The sequence below is a fragment of the Eleginops maclovinus genome, chromosome 10, assembly GCF_036324505.1.
Source record: "Eleginops maclovinus isolate JMC-PN-2008 ecotype Puerto Natales chromosome 10, JC_Emac_rtc_rv5, whole genome shotgun sequence".
In the NCBI taxonomy this organism is placed as follows: domain Eukaryota; kingdom Metazoa; phylum Chordata; class Actinopteri; order Perciformes; family Eleginopidae; genus Eleginops; species Eleginops maclovinus.
In genome coordinates this window covers 18,010,132-18,024,925 of record NC_086358.1, presented here as the reverse complement: position 1 = coordinate 18,024,925, position 14,794 = coordinate 18,010,132, and the positions used below count along the sequence as shown (strand labels likewise).

Below are 14,794 nucleotides of genomic sequence, written 5' to 3'. Positions count from 1 at the left end.
ACCCTTGCTCTAGTTCTTTAACTCTTTGCTAATGAAACAGTGTGTTTACAAGTATAATACAGGAAATGTACAGGGAAGTAATTATTTAACTGAAATAACTGTTCAATAATTTAATAAAGTTGTCTATGCAACATATGGAAAGAAACCTCACACATTCACATTACATTACTGAGTATAGATTACCTGACACACATCCAGCATTAACGTTTAATATAATGTAACAAGACTGGAGATCTACCCCCCTTGAACATCACCACCCACCTTCCCAATTCCTCTAATGGAGTGAAACATCTGCTGCTGCAGTCACCTTGTTTCAGGAGGTGGGGGAATGACCTGCTCGCCTTTTCCAGCCTCAGAGCTCTTGATTTGACCCATCAGTGGAGACATAATTAATTGGATTCCTTAGCGAGGTTAAAAGGGAGTTTATCTTAATTAAGTTAAGGGCGACAGCTCCAGTGATGTGTGAGCTATGTGTGTGTGTGTGTGTGTGTGTGTGTGTGTGTGTTTGGATATGTGGTTATTCTTGAAAAGGCGTAAAACTTTTCCCCAACAGACATTTAGTGAGGTCTCCAGGGCACTGGACACTGCACCACAATTACCCAGTGACATCATCAGGTGGAGGTGAAGTACAGATTGTGAGAAAGAAAGAAACAGACGGATAGGGAAGCAAGAGCAAGGAATTAGAAGAGACAGACAATCCGGTAGCTCTCAGTACAATCAGTGGTGCTAAGAGGTCATCTAGTTCTGTTAACAGCACCATCACTAAGACTGAAGATCCAAATCACTGGGCCAGGAAACTTTTCCATCACAACAAGTGAACATTTCTGCTGCTCTATTAAACAATTTATAGTACAAGATTGATATTCACAGTTTTATGACACATAATACAAAATATTTGCCACAACTTAGGGTTTCTATCAGTAAAAAATAATATTAATAAGTGAGATTCTATGACAAAATACCTTTTTTAGACAGCCACTTTTCTGCAATTGAAATTTCTCAAATGTCTCAAGGCAGCTGCACAAGTTTAGATACACAGGGATAATGAATGCACATTAACTTTATCAAAAGCATGGTAATATAGATTACTTAATAACCATCTTACAACCGCACATTATCCTCAGATGAAGCTGGCCACGCCCCTTTGGAGTGTCATCCATGACAGGTTTCTACCAGACATACTCAACTCAACGCTGCCGTGATTAAACCCCATATTATGTTCAAAACCACATCAAGCATTATTTCTGAAACACTTATTTTTCTCAGTGTTTACCACTAGAACAGTGACAGTATATATATTATTTATATAAACTTTACTTTAAGTCCCTCCTGCAGACATCCTGCTGAATACACAGAGGTGCTGCGGAGGGGGACTCAGCTCGCGATTGTATATTACGGACGATAGGTTGGGACATGTCACATGGGCGGGATGTTGCCAGGAGTTCAATGTAAAGCCAGCCCACATTTTGGTTATGACGTCAACCGAAGCAAATCTGGATCGGCTCGTTTGTATCCCCGTTTTTAGGGATGTGGGTAAGGAGGAAAAGAGAGGGGGTTGTATTTTCTGACACTTTGTGAGTCTCCTTACACACCGGGTACACATAGTTATGTATAAAAGACATCAAAAAGTGCATTTTGCATAATGGGGGACCTTAAAGTCCAGCTTAATCTTTGTCAGATTATTGTTTGTTGTGCAACGTGTAGTGGTTAGGGTTAGTGTTAGTTACTCTGTTCTGTTTTGGTATTTTTTGTGTGGTCTTCCTGTCTCATGCATCTGCTCTACAACCTGTGACGCTATTTTTATCCATGGTACTAACAACATTGAGTTCCACAATCTCAGCAACTAACTTATGTACAATACTACTATCAAAGTTAGAAATGATAAACAAAACCATAATAAAACAGATGTTTTAATACAAAAGAATGCCTTGAGTTAGTTTCAGATTTGAGTCGTGTGTAAATGATATAGTTTCGACTCATTTTATGGAATTTATTTGACAAAAAAGATGTCTTCAGTAGTGTGAGTCCGATTTCTTTGTAATAAAATTGTAAAAGGATAGTTAACCTATACTTTTCTGGAGACCTATCATTCTTTCAGGCTTTCTGAAAGTTTTTTATCTAATTCTGACTCAGCAACTCTCAAAACGCAGTTGTTTCTAAAAGAGCAGTTAAGTCAATTTGATTCACTGTATTTGGTGATGTTCTGCTATAGCAAAGAATGTAAAAGACAAACATGTGGTTTACACTCTCATAACCAACTTTTCTAATTTTTGTCTTTTAATGGTCCAGCATTGAGGATTAATGGTTGTGGGCATTGCAGTTCAGACACCACATCCAGATTTGCCACAATGGGGCTCCAGTGGCACTGTCCCCCATTCACCTAAAATGAAACTTGTGAGCAACTGGCTCAATCTCCCATTATGGTTCTGCTAGACTACCCCCACAATGCAAACAAAGGCAATAGCGAAGGCATTACAGCAAATGGAATTCTGTGTCATTTCAGCAAAAGCCGTAATAGAAAAGCAATACGAATGCATTAAACAAAGCCATATAAAGAAGTTCAATCAAAGGTGATGCCGCCACAAGCTGGAGGTCTATCTCTGAGAATTATACAATAATACACAGTGATACTCCCTCAAACACTTCTAGAAGTCCAGCTCAGGACAGGAATGAAGCCAGATTTTTGTGTATGACTGCAGCCATGCAGGCACTTGCAGGGTACGGCCTCGTAAAGGAATAAAACGGGGTTCATTAACCAAGCTTATTTGAATTTAATTCATAATTAGAACAACACATTTGGAGGGAAATTACTAGGCCGGGGAAGAGGGTTTTAATGGTAGAATGATAATTGGCACTCACAGCACCACTTCACTGATTCAATTCTCTCATTCTCAAGATGTGGATGAAATCTGTAATCTAGGGCTGCACCTCAAATCATTTCCTGGGACTGAAAACTCTCTACGTACACTGCACACTAACATACACACTTAAGGGATCTCTTAATCCCTCAAAGAGTAGTGAAGCAATTGAAGTCTGAGGACGTCAGCATCTGAGTTTGTTTTGTCTTTTCATGTATTTCTTGAAGCAACTTATGATGCATTAAACCAAACATATCTGCCAATGGATCCAGCTCAAACCCCAAGGCCCCAAGTAAGCTACACATTGGAGCACATTTTCGTTCATCACCATACCGTAATGCTACACGTCATTTGGGCCCCAATACTTTTTCCCATTGACTTCCAATGGTAAAGAGACGTTGGCAAGAGACGTTTTCCTTTTTTTGTAAATCAACTACCCAGCACGGTCACTTGATTAATGTCGCTTATTGTGTTTGAAGCAGTTCCCAAACTTCCCTGGCCACATCAACCAGCTCTGACTGTGGGATTCCAAAATGTTCCCAGACTATCTTAAAGATAAAATCCACCTCCCTGGTCCTGGGCTTGAAAAGCAAGGTGCCCAGGTGGCACCCTTACTAGGTGCCCGAACTACCTCAATTGACTCCTTTTATAAGAAAAAATAGCAGCTGCTCTAATAAAAGCCCCTCCCGAATGAGTGAACTTCTCATCTGATCCCTATAGGACATGCCAGCCAGCCTCCAGAGTAAACCAGTTTTTGTCTCTTGTATTGGAAATCTCACTTGAATAACCCTTATTTAAATCATCACCATGTAAAGTTATAAAATGCACTAAAAGCCAAATCCAGTCATTTGACTAAGCTAAGACCTCAGTGATTGATGGTGGGGCTTAAGGAAAACACAAGTGTGCATGTTCTATTGGCCCAATGGATGCGGAGGATTGACGGAAGATCAGATCTGGTTACTTTTGTCAATTTTGTCCCCATACAAAAATGTGGTCCCCTGATGCACATAAAAAACTGAATATGTGTGTGAGAAATCAAGAGAGTGAGAGGGCCCAGGGAAACTCTAGCTTTCTGCCAGTTTGAAAGACCTGTTTATTTTTGGTACCCACGTTGGCTTTATGCGCCACTAAGCAACTTTCATAGTAATGAACGGTGCCCCACCCCAACCCGTTTCCAGTTGTCTTTATACATCCAGGATCAAGCTGGCCTGCACTTTGCAGAAGAACCCCCTTCATTTAGCCTCACACAGAGTGAAACTTGACAACCTGATATGCAAGATTGTAGCCATCCCATGAGCCTCAGCTGTGTTTAATTAATAAGCAGGCACTTAGCAAGCCAGCCGCAAGAGGGTCCTTGCTGTCACATTCCCAGAGGTAGGGGTCCTAAATGAGTCATTAGATACTCAGCACACATACACCTGCTTGTCACACCCCACACACACACTGCTGAGGTACACCATGCGCGTGTGTGTTTGCAGTAAGCACCGGGGGTTGGGTTTGTGTTAATGGAGTTTTAATGACACCTACTCTCGCCTAATCACCTGTTCTGGAGGCTTCCAGCAGCACAGGTAGCCCAGCGTTCCTAGCAATGGAATTATTTTTAATGTCTCCTGTTCATGTCTTCACTCTCATTTGCCTCCCCAATTATTCCATAAGGCTCCACTCAAACCGACCCTGCCTCAGAGGAGGTAAAATGTAATTATAATCTGAAAATCTGCTAATTTACATCAACATATCAGTGTAGATATGGAGCCATTTCGCACTGAGCAGGGGTGTTAGAGAGCCTGAGCTTTGCCATTGTTGTGTCCCCCAGTGGTGCCGATGTGTTTGTGTTGATTAAGACAATTAGTGTTCAAGCTGGAGAGGAACAGTAATAGAAGTTATCTCTCTGTTAACCATTAAGTCGAGGCACAGCAGGTGAGGTTGGTAATTTTGGGTGAGGGTCATCAATTTTTTTATTTCTGGTGCCTTAACTACCAAGAGATTAATCAAATATGCAAACAATCATCAAAGTAAAACAGTTTTACATATTCCCCTGGTCCAAGAGTTGAATCTGTGTGTTTGAATACAAATGAGTTGTAACTTACCACAGACTTATTTCCTCATAACACTGTTTTTGCAGAGTGGTGAAAACTCACCAAGCATATGTAACTTTATTTACTGTATGTAAACAAACTAAAGTTGTGTTTACCTTCAGCGTTTATAAAAACTCAATGTGTGTATTCTTGAGATCTAAGAAACTGAATGATTTTTCTTTACTCATGAAACCCACAAACCAAGTTTTCTAAAATGTTGCTCTACGTCCATCCCATGGCTGTATAAAGACAACTGGAAACAGGGTTGAATGCAGGGCCCTGTGAAGCGACTGTAGATTCAGAAAGGGGTATTGGGCCCACAGACCATGAGGACTTGAATTTTTTCTTAAACCACGCTTCAAATCTTCCCCTTTTGGCTCAGTAAAATTAATGGAGAGGGAAAACAACCCTGGATATGGCTTTCAGAACCTAATGCTTTAAATAACGGGTATTGGAGTGTTCTAACTTGGTAGTTTTTTTTACCTAAACTGTTTAATTTTCTATTTTTTCAAACGCTGATTGACAGATTCTTCTTTCCCAGCACAAGTTTATGGGAAAAAATATTTGTGTGCCCAATTGACGTCCCGGACTAGATCAGAAATGCAGTACTACGGTTGCTCCAGCGGCCAGCACACTTCCTGGGTCTTTATCCATACAATACAAAGTAGTATTCCTACAGTATTATGCCATTCCTTTTCTGGCATAAGCTGCCATTTTGCTGCAATAGCACCCCTGTAGACCAGTGGATTATTGTGATACCTTTTGAAGGAATGTGTATTTATATTTTACTTTACAGCTTTTTTATCCACTAAATTTAGCAGGTAATGTTTTGCCATTATACTGAACCTTTTTTTATTTGATAGCTGCTCTCACTAAATCCTGATGAAGAATGTAAAATACAACACAACGTCAACGTATCACATGTAGTATCCAGAAGGCTGCAACAACATTAGCATGCAACACAAATGTTTAAGCTTAGATGAAGATAATATACATTATAACATAACACTTACAGGTCCAGTGTGACTCCTTTTACTTGCATATATTTAAGAAATTATTTTGCTTGTATAGTATTTTCAAATGGTGTCTATGTTTACATAAAATAATTCATATTGAATACATCTTTACAACTTTAATTATTCATGACTACAAATATTTAAAGATTGGGAAAATAATGACTTGATATTAATAATATGTACGTGGAAACTCAGCTTCATCAGGACTTTGGTTTCATCACGATTTGAACGATGGCTCACCAACTCCTATATAAATCTGTTTCTGTTTTGTAAATGAATGCTTTTGTTCTCTCTGAATCCCTTTGGAGGTTAAGAGCTTATGAGTATCATTATAAGGGGTTATGTATTTGCTTTTCATCAACACGTACACTTTGATTCTGACTAACACACACACCACAGAATAGCTTTGCAGCCCTCCTCTGTGTGGGCACCACAGTGCTCAGAGGCTGATTGTTCCCAGGAAAACGGCTCTAATTTGGACTAATGGAGACAACCGCCTTCACACAGCAAACACTGAGATGGATGAAAGAGAAGAGAGGAAGGGGAAAAACAACAGGGATTGGGGGAAAGATGCAATGCAATTCTATTCAATGGACAATATGGTAGTATGTTAGGATGATAATAAAGCCTTTCTAATAAATAAATAAACACAGTAGTTCAGCCAGATATAAAAGCAGCTAATAGGAGATACAAACAGACTAATTACAATATTTATATTATCTTTACGTAAAGCATTAATAAAGATACTATATATATCTTTACGTATACTTTATAACAAACATTATAATATAACTGCAAAGTCAGTGCTTTTACTGCATATATTTAGGAACAATTGAAAGAGTATTGTATTTTCACATGGTAGCACTTAAATAGGACATATTTTTCTCATTTTCAGGTTCATATTTATATTTGGTGGCTCTAGTGTGACATGTTTCCATGCTTTAATGTTCAAAAAGCTCTTTACTCCCTGTGCTGCAGCACCTTTTTTCACCCTCTGTCTGAATCCAGAGCCCATTCTGCTCTGATTCGTTAGCTGGATGGCTCTGTTGTGATTGGTAAAGCTTTAGAGACGCCCCACCCCTTAGCCTATCACGTATAATGTGTTGGAGCGCAAGCCAATAGAAGTGCAAGTATTACATTGCGAAGTCACTATGTTACAGAAGTAATCAAAAGAGGGATTTTAGCCTTTGTGGACCATTTACATGCACTAAAACCTATATAACACGCTACAGGAGAAGAAAACCCCCCAAAAGCACAATAGGGCCTCTTTAAAGCAACTAATGCCTACAGATTGAAATATTGAATATGTACTCACAACTTCAATGTTCATGATTTAAGAAACCATAAAATATGTATGGGTTTTGGAGACATTGAGTAAATAATATTGAAATAATGTGTGCAGAAACTAAAGCTAAAGATGCTATAAGTATAACTTACCTGCTATAAGTTTCCAGTTCTTTTTATAGACTGTGACATTAATGTGATCACACTATAGAGGACAAAAACAAGTGAACGCATTCTACAGCACTATATCACCTCCTTGTTTCTTCTTCATCAGCTCATTGATCAGCCCTATTGAATTTGTGCTAACCACGTGCATAAGTATGGAAATGTGTGTGTGTGTGTGCGTGCTTGCGTGCGTGCGTGTGTGTGTGTTGCCCTGCATTGCTGCTGGCATGGCTGACAGGGTAATTAGTTCTAATGAAATAACGCAGCCATTGTGGACAACAATTAAGGGTAGCTTTCATCCCACTCATTAGGCTGAGTGGAGGAGCACTTTCATTTGCCCACATTCTTAATGATCTGATCTGAAGGACACACCCACTGATCGAATGCATTCCCACACACACGCATACCCATGCACACACAAGTGCGTTTATGGCCGCACTAGAAAGACTTAAAGGAAGTAAAAGATTATGCAGTCCTTTAAAATAAAAACAGGACAATAAATATTTTACGATCTCCATTACAATACTAGTGCAGTGAAGCCTTATGTGAATACAATTTTAGAAATTCAAATGATGGTACATAAAATCTCTTTTTACTCCTATGAAGAAAATGTGGATATTGTGAATAAAAAAGTATACACCTAAGCATAAAACAGATGGTATTCCTAACTCCTAACTAGCCTAACTTAACTCATGAAATGTCATTAAACTCTCTTTCAGAGGGAAATGAAAATCCTTATTAAAAGCGGTTTTGCTCCAGATCCACTGAGCTGTCAGTTTATTAAACTATGCCTTAATTATGTTCATACACAATTTGCAAAAGTAAAAGGTTTAGAAGGTATTTTTCATGTTCGTTTACTTCAAAAAATGGGTTAATTTCATATATCCTTTACCTAATTTTGACATTTTCATTGATATAAAACCAACGGTCTTTATTAAGTCTCCTTCTCTTTTAGGGCACCTTCTTTAACTCTGATTAATTGGTGTAGTTCTATACAGTATGTATATGCAACATCTGTGTTTTTTTGGTGGACTTCCTTCATCTTCAGGGTTAGTGCTGTGACCTTGCCTTTGCTCTGCTGCCTGCTCCATGTTTATTTATTTATTGAAATAAACTACTTGATTCAAGGTCTAGTTATGGGGAGCACAAGGCTGAGCATTACCATACTGTATGCAAGGTTAGTGCAGCTTCACACAGACATGAGTTCATCCACAGCACCGGCTCCAACTGAGCATCCAATCATCTCAGCTTTTGATAATGATATTTATAAAGTCTGAAGCCAGAAAAAATGTATATGTTATTCTTAGATTAATTGTCGTTAATACCTAAGCAGATCTCAGTGTCTGTGTGTGTCTTACACAAAACTAAATGATTTTTCTCAAATTGAACGGCCTTGACTTATTGCCAAAAAATCATTTCTTTATTTTCTATCTTTTAAAACAAGGTTATTCTGAATGGTAAAAATGACTGCACTGTGCTTTGTCTGGAAAAAAAACTGTAAATCAATGGGTCCATCCCCATGCTTTATATGTAAAATGTACATTCAGTTTAACATCTGATGTGAGGAAAACTACACAATATCTAAAGAAAACATGCTGTGGAGGTTGTTATAGAGTTATCTTTATGGTGTCAGACGTAGAGCATGCTGACTGGCTATGTAGGATAAGAGGCCAATAAATCAACCTGGTATACTGTACAGGTCTGACCCTATTTACTTGTATTCCCATATTCCCACAAGAGAAGTCCCCCACAGCAGATGCTTTGGTGTTTACCATGTTTAATGTCAGAACATGTGTCCCACAGTGAAGAATTTAACGGTTTTAAATCAAAGAGGACATTGTGGGGGCCCTGTTATGCTTTTTTGGGTTCTCCCTTTCCTGTAGTGTGTTAGGTTTTTGTGCATGTAAATGGTCTGCAAAGGCTTAAATAACTTGTTTGCCTCCCTTCTTGCATCCATTGGTCTCCTTTGTTTACTTTAGTAACATAGTGACATCACTATGTATCACTCACTCCTTTATTAGGTAGCTCTCCAACACATTGTACGGGCCATTATCTTTAAGCAGTTGACCAATCACAACAGAGCAGGCCAGCTAACCAATCAGAGCAGACTGGGCTCTGGTTTCAGACAGAGGGTGAAAAGGGTGCTGCAGCACAGGCAGTATGAACATTAGAGCATGGAAACATGTCACAGTAGAGGCAAAACACATCAAACCTGAGTATACCATAAGTATACAATCTTTGATAATATAGATCAGGGGAGGCCAAACTAAGTCCGGGGGCCAAATGTGACCCGCACGAAACATTTTCTAACAAATCTTAGTTGAAAACAAATAACTTATTTACATAACCAGATTGAAATATACCCTTCATATTTCCTCTTATTATAATCATTCTGAGGCTTCTTTTTTAAGGAATGAGCTGCCAACAAAATAATTGAAATCCTGCGGAGAGCTGTGAGGGATGCTGTTTTTTTCTTAAAGCATATTCAAGTATCAAACATAATGTACCTACATTTGATTGATTTAGCTAATTTATGACTTAACTTTTGAGGCAATATACCTCACCTCTAGTGAGTGGCCCAGCCCTGCGTTTGTTTTTTCTGTATGTGGCCTTCAGTGAAAAAAGTTTGGACACCCCTGATATAGATGCATGGATAATGAATTCATTATGAGTCAAACTATTGTGTAAGTTGACATCCGAGGTAAGAAATAAGATTAGCATTATAAAAGTAAGTTAATAAATAAAAGTAGTTGAGTTGCAGCCAGTAGTAATTGTAAAAATGTATATGTTGCTCAGCAGTGGTGTTACATTTTTACATTGTGTAGTAGCAGCCAGTTATATATAGCACATAAGCCATGTCAATAGCCATAAGACCGGGTTTCACCTTATTAAAACAAATATGACAACCACACATTCACCATCAACATCAAAGTGCTGAAAGTTGTGGCCATTAGCACCATCACTATGCAGTAATTAGCCAATTAAAATGACGCATTGAGCAAATAAAAACCATAACAGAGAGATAAGAAATAGAAACTGTAGGCACCAAATGCATGATTAGAGTGTATGGAGCATATAAACAAATGTATGGCAAAGCATAAGCCTTGAAGACCTGTTCCTTTACTTCAAGCCATATCCTGTTTTAACTGAGAGGGCCCTTGCTTCCGCTGTAGAAACTCCAGCTCTGCTCGTTTCGAGAGTGGGGAAAGGTAAAGTAAGATGATGGGCGTCATTAAGATCCGCGCTGTGAACTGAGGCGTTGCGCTGCAATAGCCACCACAGTAATGTTCATTAACACTGCGTAGCCCTCGTCTCCTGTACACACACAGCACTTTATTACCACAACAAAGCAAACACAGCATTAAATGGCATTAAGAGCAAATGGATATTCTATTAATCTCATTGTCGAGTGAAGAGGAGTTTGTTCATTCGGAGCGCTGACTACTTGACCTTTTTTTAGTCTGACAGCGCAGGTCATAATGTTCTAATTATTTCCTCCTATTCCCTCCTTTTCTGTTCCTCCCTGTCCCCTCCTTCTCCCTTCTTGTCTTACACAGCAATTTGGCAAGATATTGGACGTGGAGATTATTTTTAACGAACGAGGCTCCAAGGTAGGTTTCCACACATTCAAACACGTTCTCTCACACATGGTTTTTCATCTGATTGTGATTGTCTCTTCTATCCTCCTCTCCCTGTATTCACTTCTCTTTCCTTCCTACTAAAAGTAATTACAACTCCAAAACAGTGACACCTGCCTGCAGGCAACTCTAACACCTTAGCGTCCTGCCATGCATTGTACCATGCAACGAATGGCTCCCACTTATTTTAGCGCTGAAGTTAAGATCCACACAGTTTGCAAATACATGCCTCTCTAACTTCTCAGCGCCTCACCTGGAATCCAGTTTAAATCTCACTACAAACTGTTTAGTTGAGGTATTTTACTTATTCTTGTTTATTTTAGTTTGTTATATTTATAATTTGGAGCTTGTGGTTTCTTTTGAGTGCTAACAATAACACAGAAACAATAAAACACAAAGTAAATCAGCAGTGTTCGACTAAATATGCAGTAAGGTTGCATTATCAGAGATCTTCTAATCTTATGGGATATAAATGTTACAGTCATTTGAAATATATCACCAGAAGAAGATTTATTTTTCCATTGTATTCATACATTATATTGGTATAACCAAATGTGATAAAACACTGGTTTGAAACAGCTTAAAGTTATTTAGAACCTTTTTCTTTGGATTTGTAACCCATCTACACACTGTGTACCGATATGACTGAAATGAAAGGAAATGCAATTTGTAGAATGCAGAATGAATTAACAAATGTTCATTTATGCTTATACAGTTGAAAGTCCAGACATTGTTCTGAAATCTCAGATGTGTTCGCAAAACATGTCCTTCATTTTTTTCCTGTGCACGATTTGCTTCTAGTACATGGCTGCAGATTGCATAGAGACTTTATGCATTTTATTTGGCTTTTTCATCAAAGGCAGTTGCTTGACTATGTTGATTGTCAAATAATGTCATTGCATAATTGAACAGAAAGTAGTTCAGCCAGTTAAACACATTGTGAATTGAGTAATGTTATTCTGCTCAAATATATGGGTAGCATAGCCTATACCACTTAAATGGAGTTAAATAAAAATGCTCTATGAATATATTATATAACACTGTAAAACCAAAAATACACTAAGTGTACCGTTTCTGCCATCTCTGGGTAAAAGAAATGTAATGTACTTAGTATGTTGAATACTTAATTTAAGTTACCAAAATAGCGTACCAATCAAGTTTGGTTACCAAGATAGCATACTAACTATACTGTCCTTTCTCTCTTTACAAACCTTCTTTACATTCAGTGCATCAGTTGCATCATATTCTATGGAACACTAGGAAAGAAATCTACACGTGGTAACATAATGTCAGAAGGACTCATTTACTTTTGCTCTGCAAGTTTAAATATATATATATATATATATATATATAGCATTATCCTCCTCTCAAGATCAGACCTAAGTGTTATGTATGCCCACTGCCCAGAGGAAAGCAGTGAATCCTGTGTATGCAGAAGAGATCACGTTGCTGGGTGATTTCTGTATATATTATCAGGTGAGAATAGCGAGTTCATTCGCTGCCTCCACACAATAACTCATCAATGACAAAGGAGTAGTGCTAGGACCCCACTTGAAGCTTGGCATGTAGTTATCTAAGGAGGCTTTCAACTTTTTAAGTTCCTTGGTTGCTTCCTAATGTAGTCTCCAATGGTTGACCAGGACTGCATGAAAAAATAAAGCATTCTGCAGGTAGAAAATGCTATCAACAAGTGCTGAAAAACAAATCTGATATACTATCTTACGTTTTCTAAAGTTATTATAGTGTCAGTCTTTGCCAGATTGTATTCCGATAAAAGAGACAGTAAGTGGAACTTTTATAGCACAGCCACGTAAGCATTGACACCCAGCCAGGTCTTTTGGACCAAGGCAACAGGAGAACACAAGCCGGCGTAAAATGATATATCCTAAAAGGCATCTGTGTCTTTTGGGACCATCAACTTCCTGTTAGAAGAGATACGCTTCCATGTTGGCCTCAAGAGCGGTTTGAGAAGTTAACTGGTGGACATAATGGGAGTGATGGCTGAATTAATAGTGTTTCTGAAAAAATGCCAATGTGGTTGGAGAGTTGACAAAAAACTGAAAACCATAATGTTCAGTGCAAGCCATACGAATAATGTTTAGCATCAAAGAACGAACCTCCTTTTGATTGTTGAACCCTTCCTCACATGTTTTTGCATTTTGTTTGCATTAAACCTGGTGAGTACATTGTCAAAGTAACTGATAGAGCAAATAGCTGGAGTTCCATAAATACATCCCAACTGTTTTTCTGTATTTTAAACATAGCGGTTACAAATCATGAAAGATCCATATGTTTTTTTAAAGGCGATTCAAAATAGTTCTTAATGCTGTTTAGTCTGACGGACTCCTTGCATTTATATTTGCTGTAAGAATAATGAGCAACAGAAATCTTTGTCCTTATCACTAAGTGTGATTTATCTGGTGCGTATTTCTCTTAACAAGTAAAAAATCCAGTTAAAGTTCAATACCACTATTCAGGGAGAATGAAACATTTAACATAAACCCCTTCACAGAGGCAGTAATTCATGATAGCAGAGACGGTTCTTCAGCTCTCACTCTCTGCCTGCTTTAGGCTCATTGACAAAGATAGATAAGGCTTTGCGGTTTAGAGTTCGGAGGCATGTTTTAACTCGTATGGGCTTTTTGAGTGAGCTGCATCTTCAGGCCCAGTCTGAGACACAGACAGGGGCTTGTGAGCGAGCTTCATCCTGGGGCTCAGAGCCAAAGATTCATGGCTGAATGATGCCGTGGAGATTGTGATTGTATGGCACTTATCTGCTTTTCCACAGGGCCTGTGCACACCAGCGCATCAAGTGCACCCTGCAGCAAACATACACATTTGCGCACATACACATCTCACACTCCATTGTCTGTGGAGACTTCCATCTGCTGATTCAATTAGGTTCAGTTTTTTCTGTAAATGCATGTGCAGCAGAGTCTGGAATGCTAGAAGGAACGGTATCCTGGGACATTATTATGTAATAAGATGTAATACAATGTAGTAGAATGTAATCAAAATGCGTTCAGTGTTGCATCTAATGTTAAAAGGAAATACTGTGTGCAAGCCAAGATTTTTATGGCCTAGAGAATCGCATAAATAAGGGTATCAGAAATAAGCAAGGGGCCCCTCCTAGATATGCATACAGTGAAATGTCCCACAGTTGGGAAATTACTGAAGTCAGGAGTCAAGATAGTGTGATCGCGCGGCACATAGACACCAGAAAGGAATATTTGGACAAAATGGGATGAGGAACAGTCATCCCCCCATTTTCAAACAAATGTGCATTGGCTAAGGTCTGCTCGTGCTTCTTCTGAGGAAGTAAAGTTCTGCTGCATGAAGCTCTGATTACATCAAGCAAATTCTTCTAAACGTAAGACTTTAATAGCTATAAAGAATAGCAAAGTTGAGGTTCCGATTTTTCTAACCCTGCAGCTGCCTTCACAGGCCGAGCGGTGAAACAGCTCTGCACTGACGTTGCCATTATGTTTGTATGGAGAAGTCCAACTTATTTCAACTTTAAACTTGATTGCCCTGACATTTTAACATGTAAACAATCAAGCGGCAGGTGTGAGTAGCGTCACAAGCTAGCAGGGGAGGAAACCATAGAAAAAATTACACAACTAGCTGTTTGTCCTCATGGCTCTGCACCCAGCCTTGTGGTGAGCAAAGAGCAAAGGAAGTATCATGTGAATTCAGCTTTACCCTAACCCTTTTTTTCCTGACAAGAGAAAATAATGTTTATGTATGTCGAGGACTCC

The 14,794-nt window shown here is 38.8% G+C and overlaps 1 protein-coding gene across 1 annotated transcript in view; it reads left to right on the top strand.

The window, feature by feature from the left end:
* Positions 1 to 14,794, top strand: part of rbfox3a (RNA binding fox-1 homolog 3a) — a 483,470-nt gene that overhangs the window by 446,246 nt on the left and 22,430 nt on the right. The window contains 1 exon segment of the mRNA XM_063894163.1: positions 10,956 to 11,009. Within this exon segment, the coding sequence (XP_063750233.1) occupies positions 10,956 to 11,009 (54 nt within the window).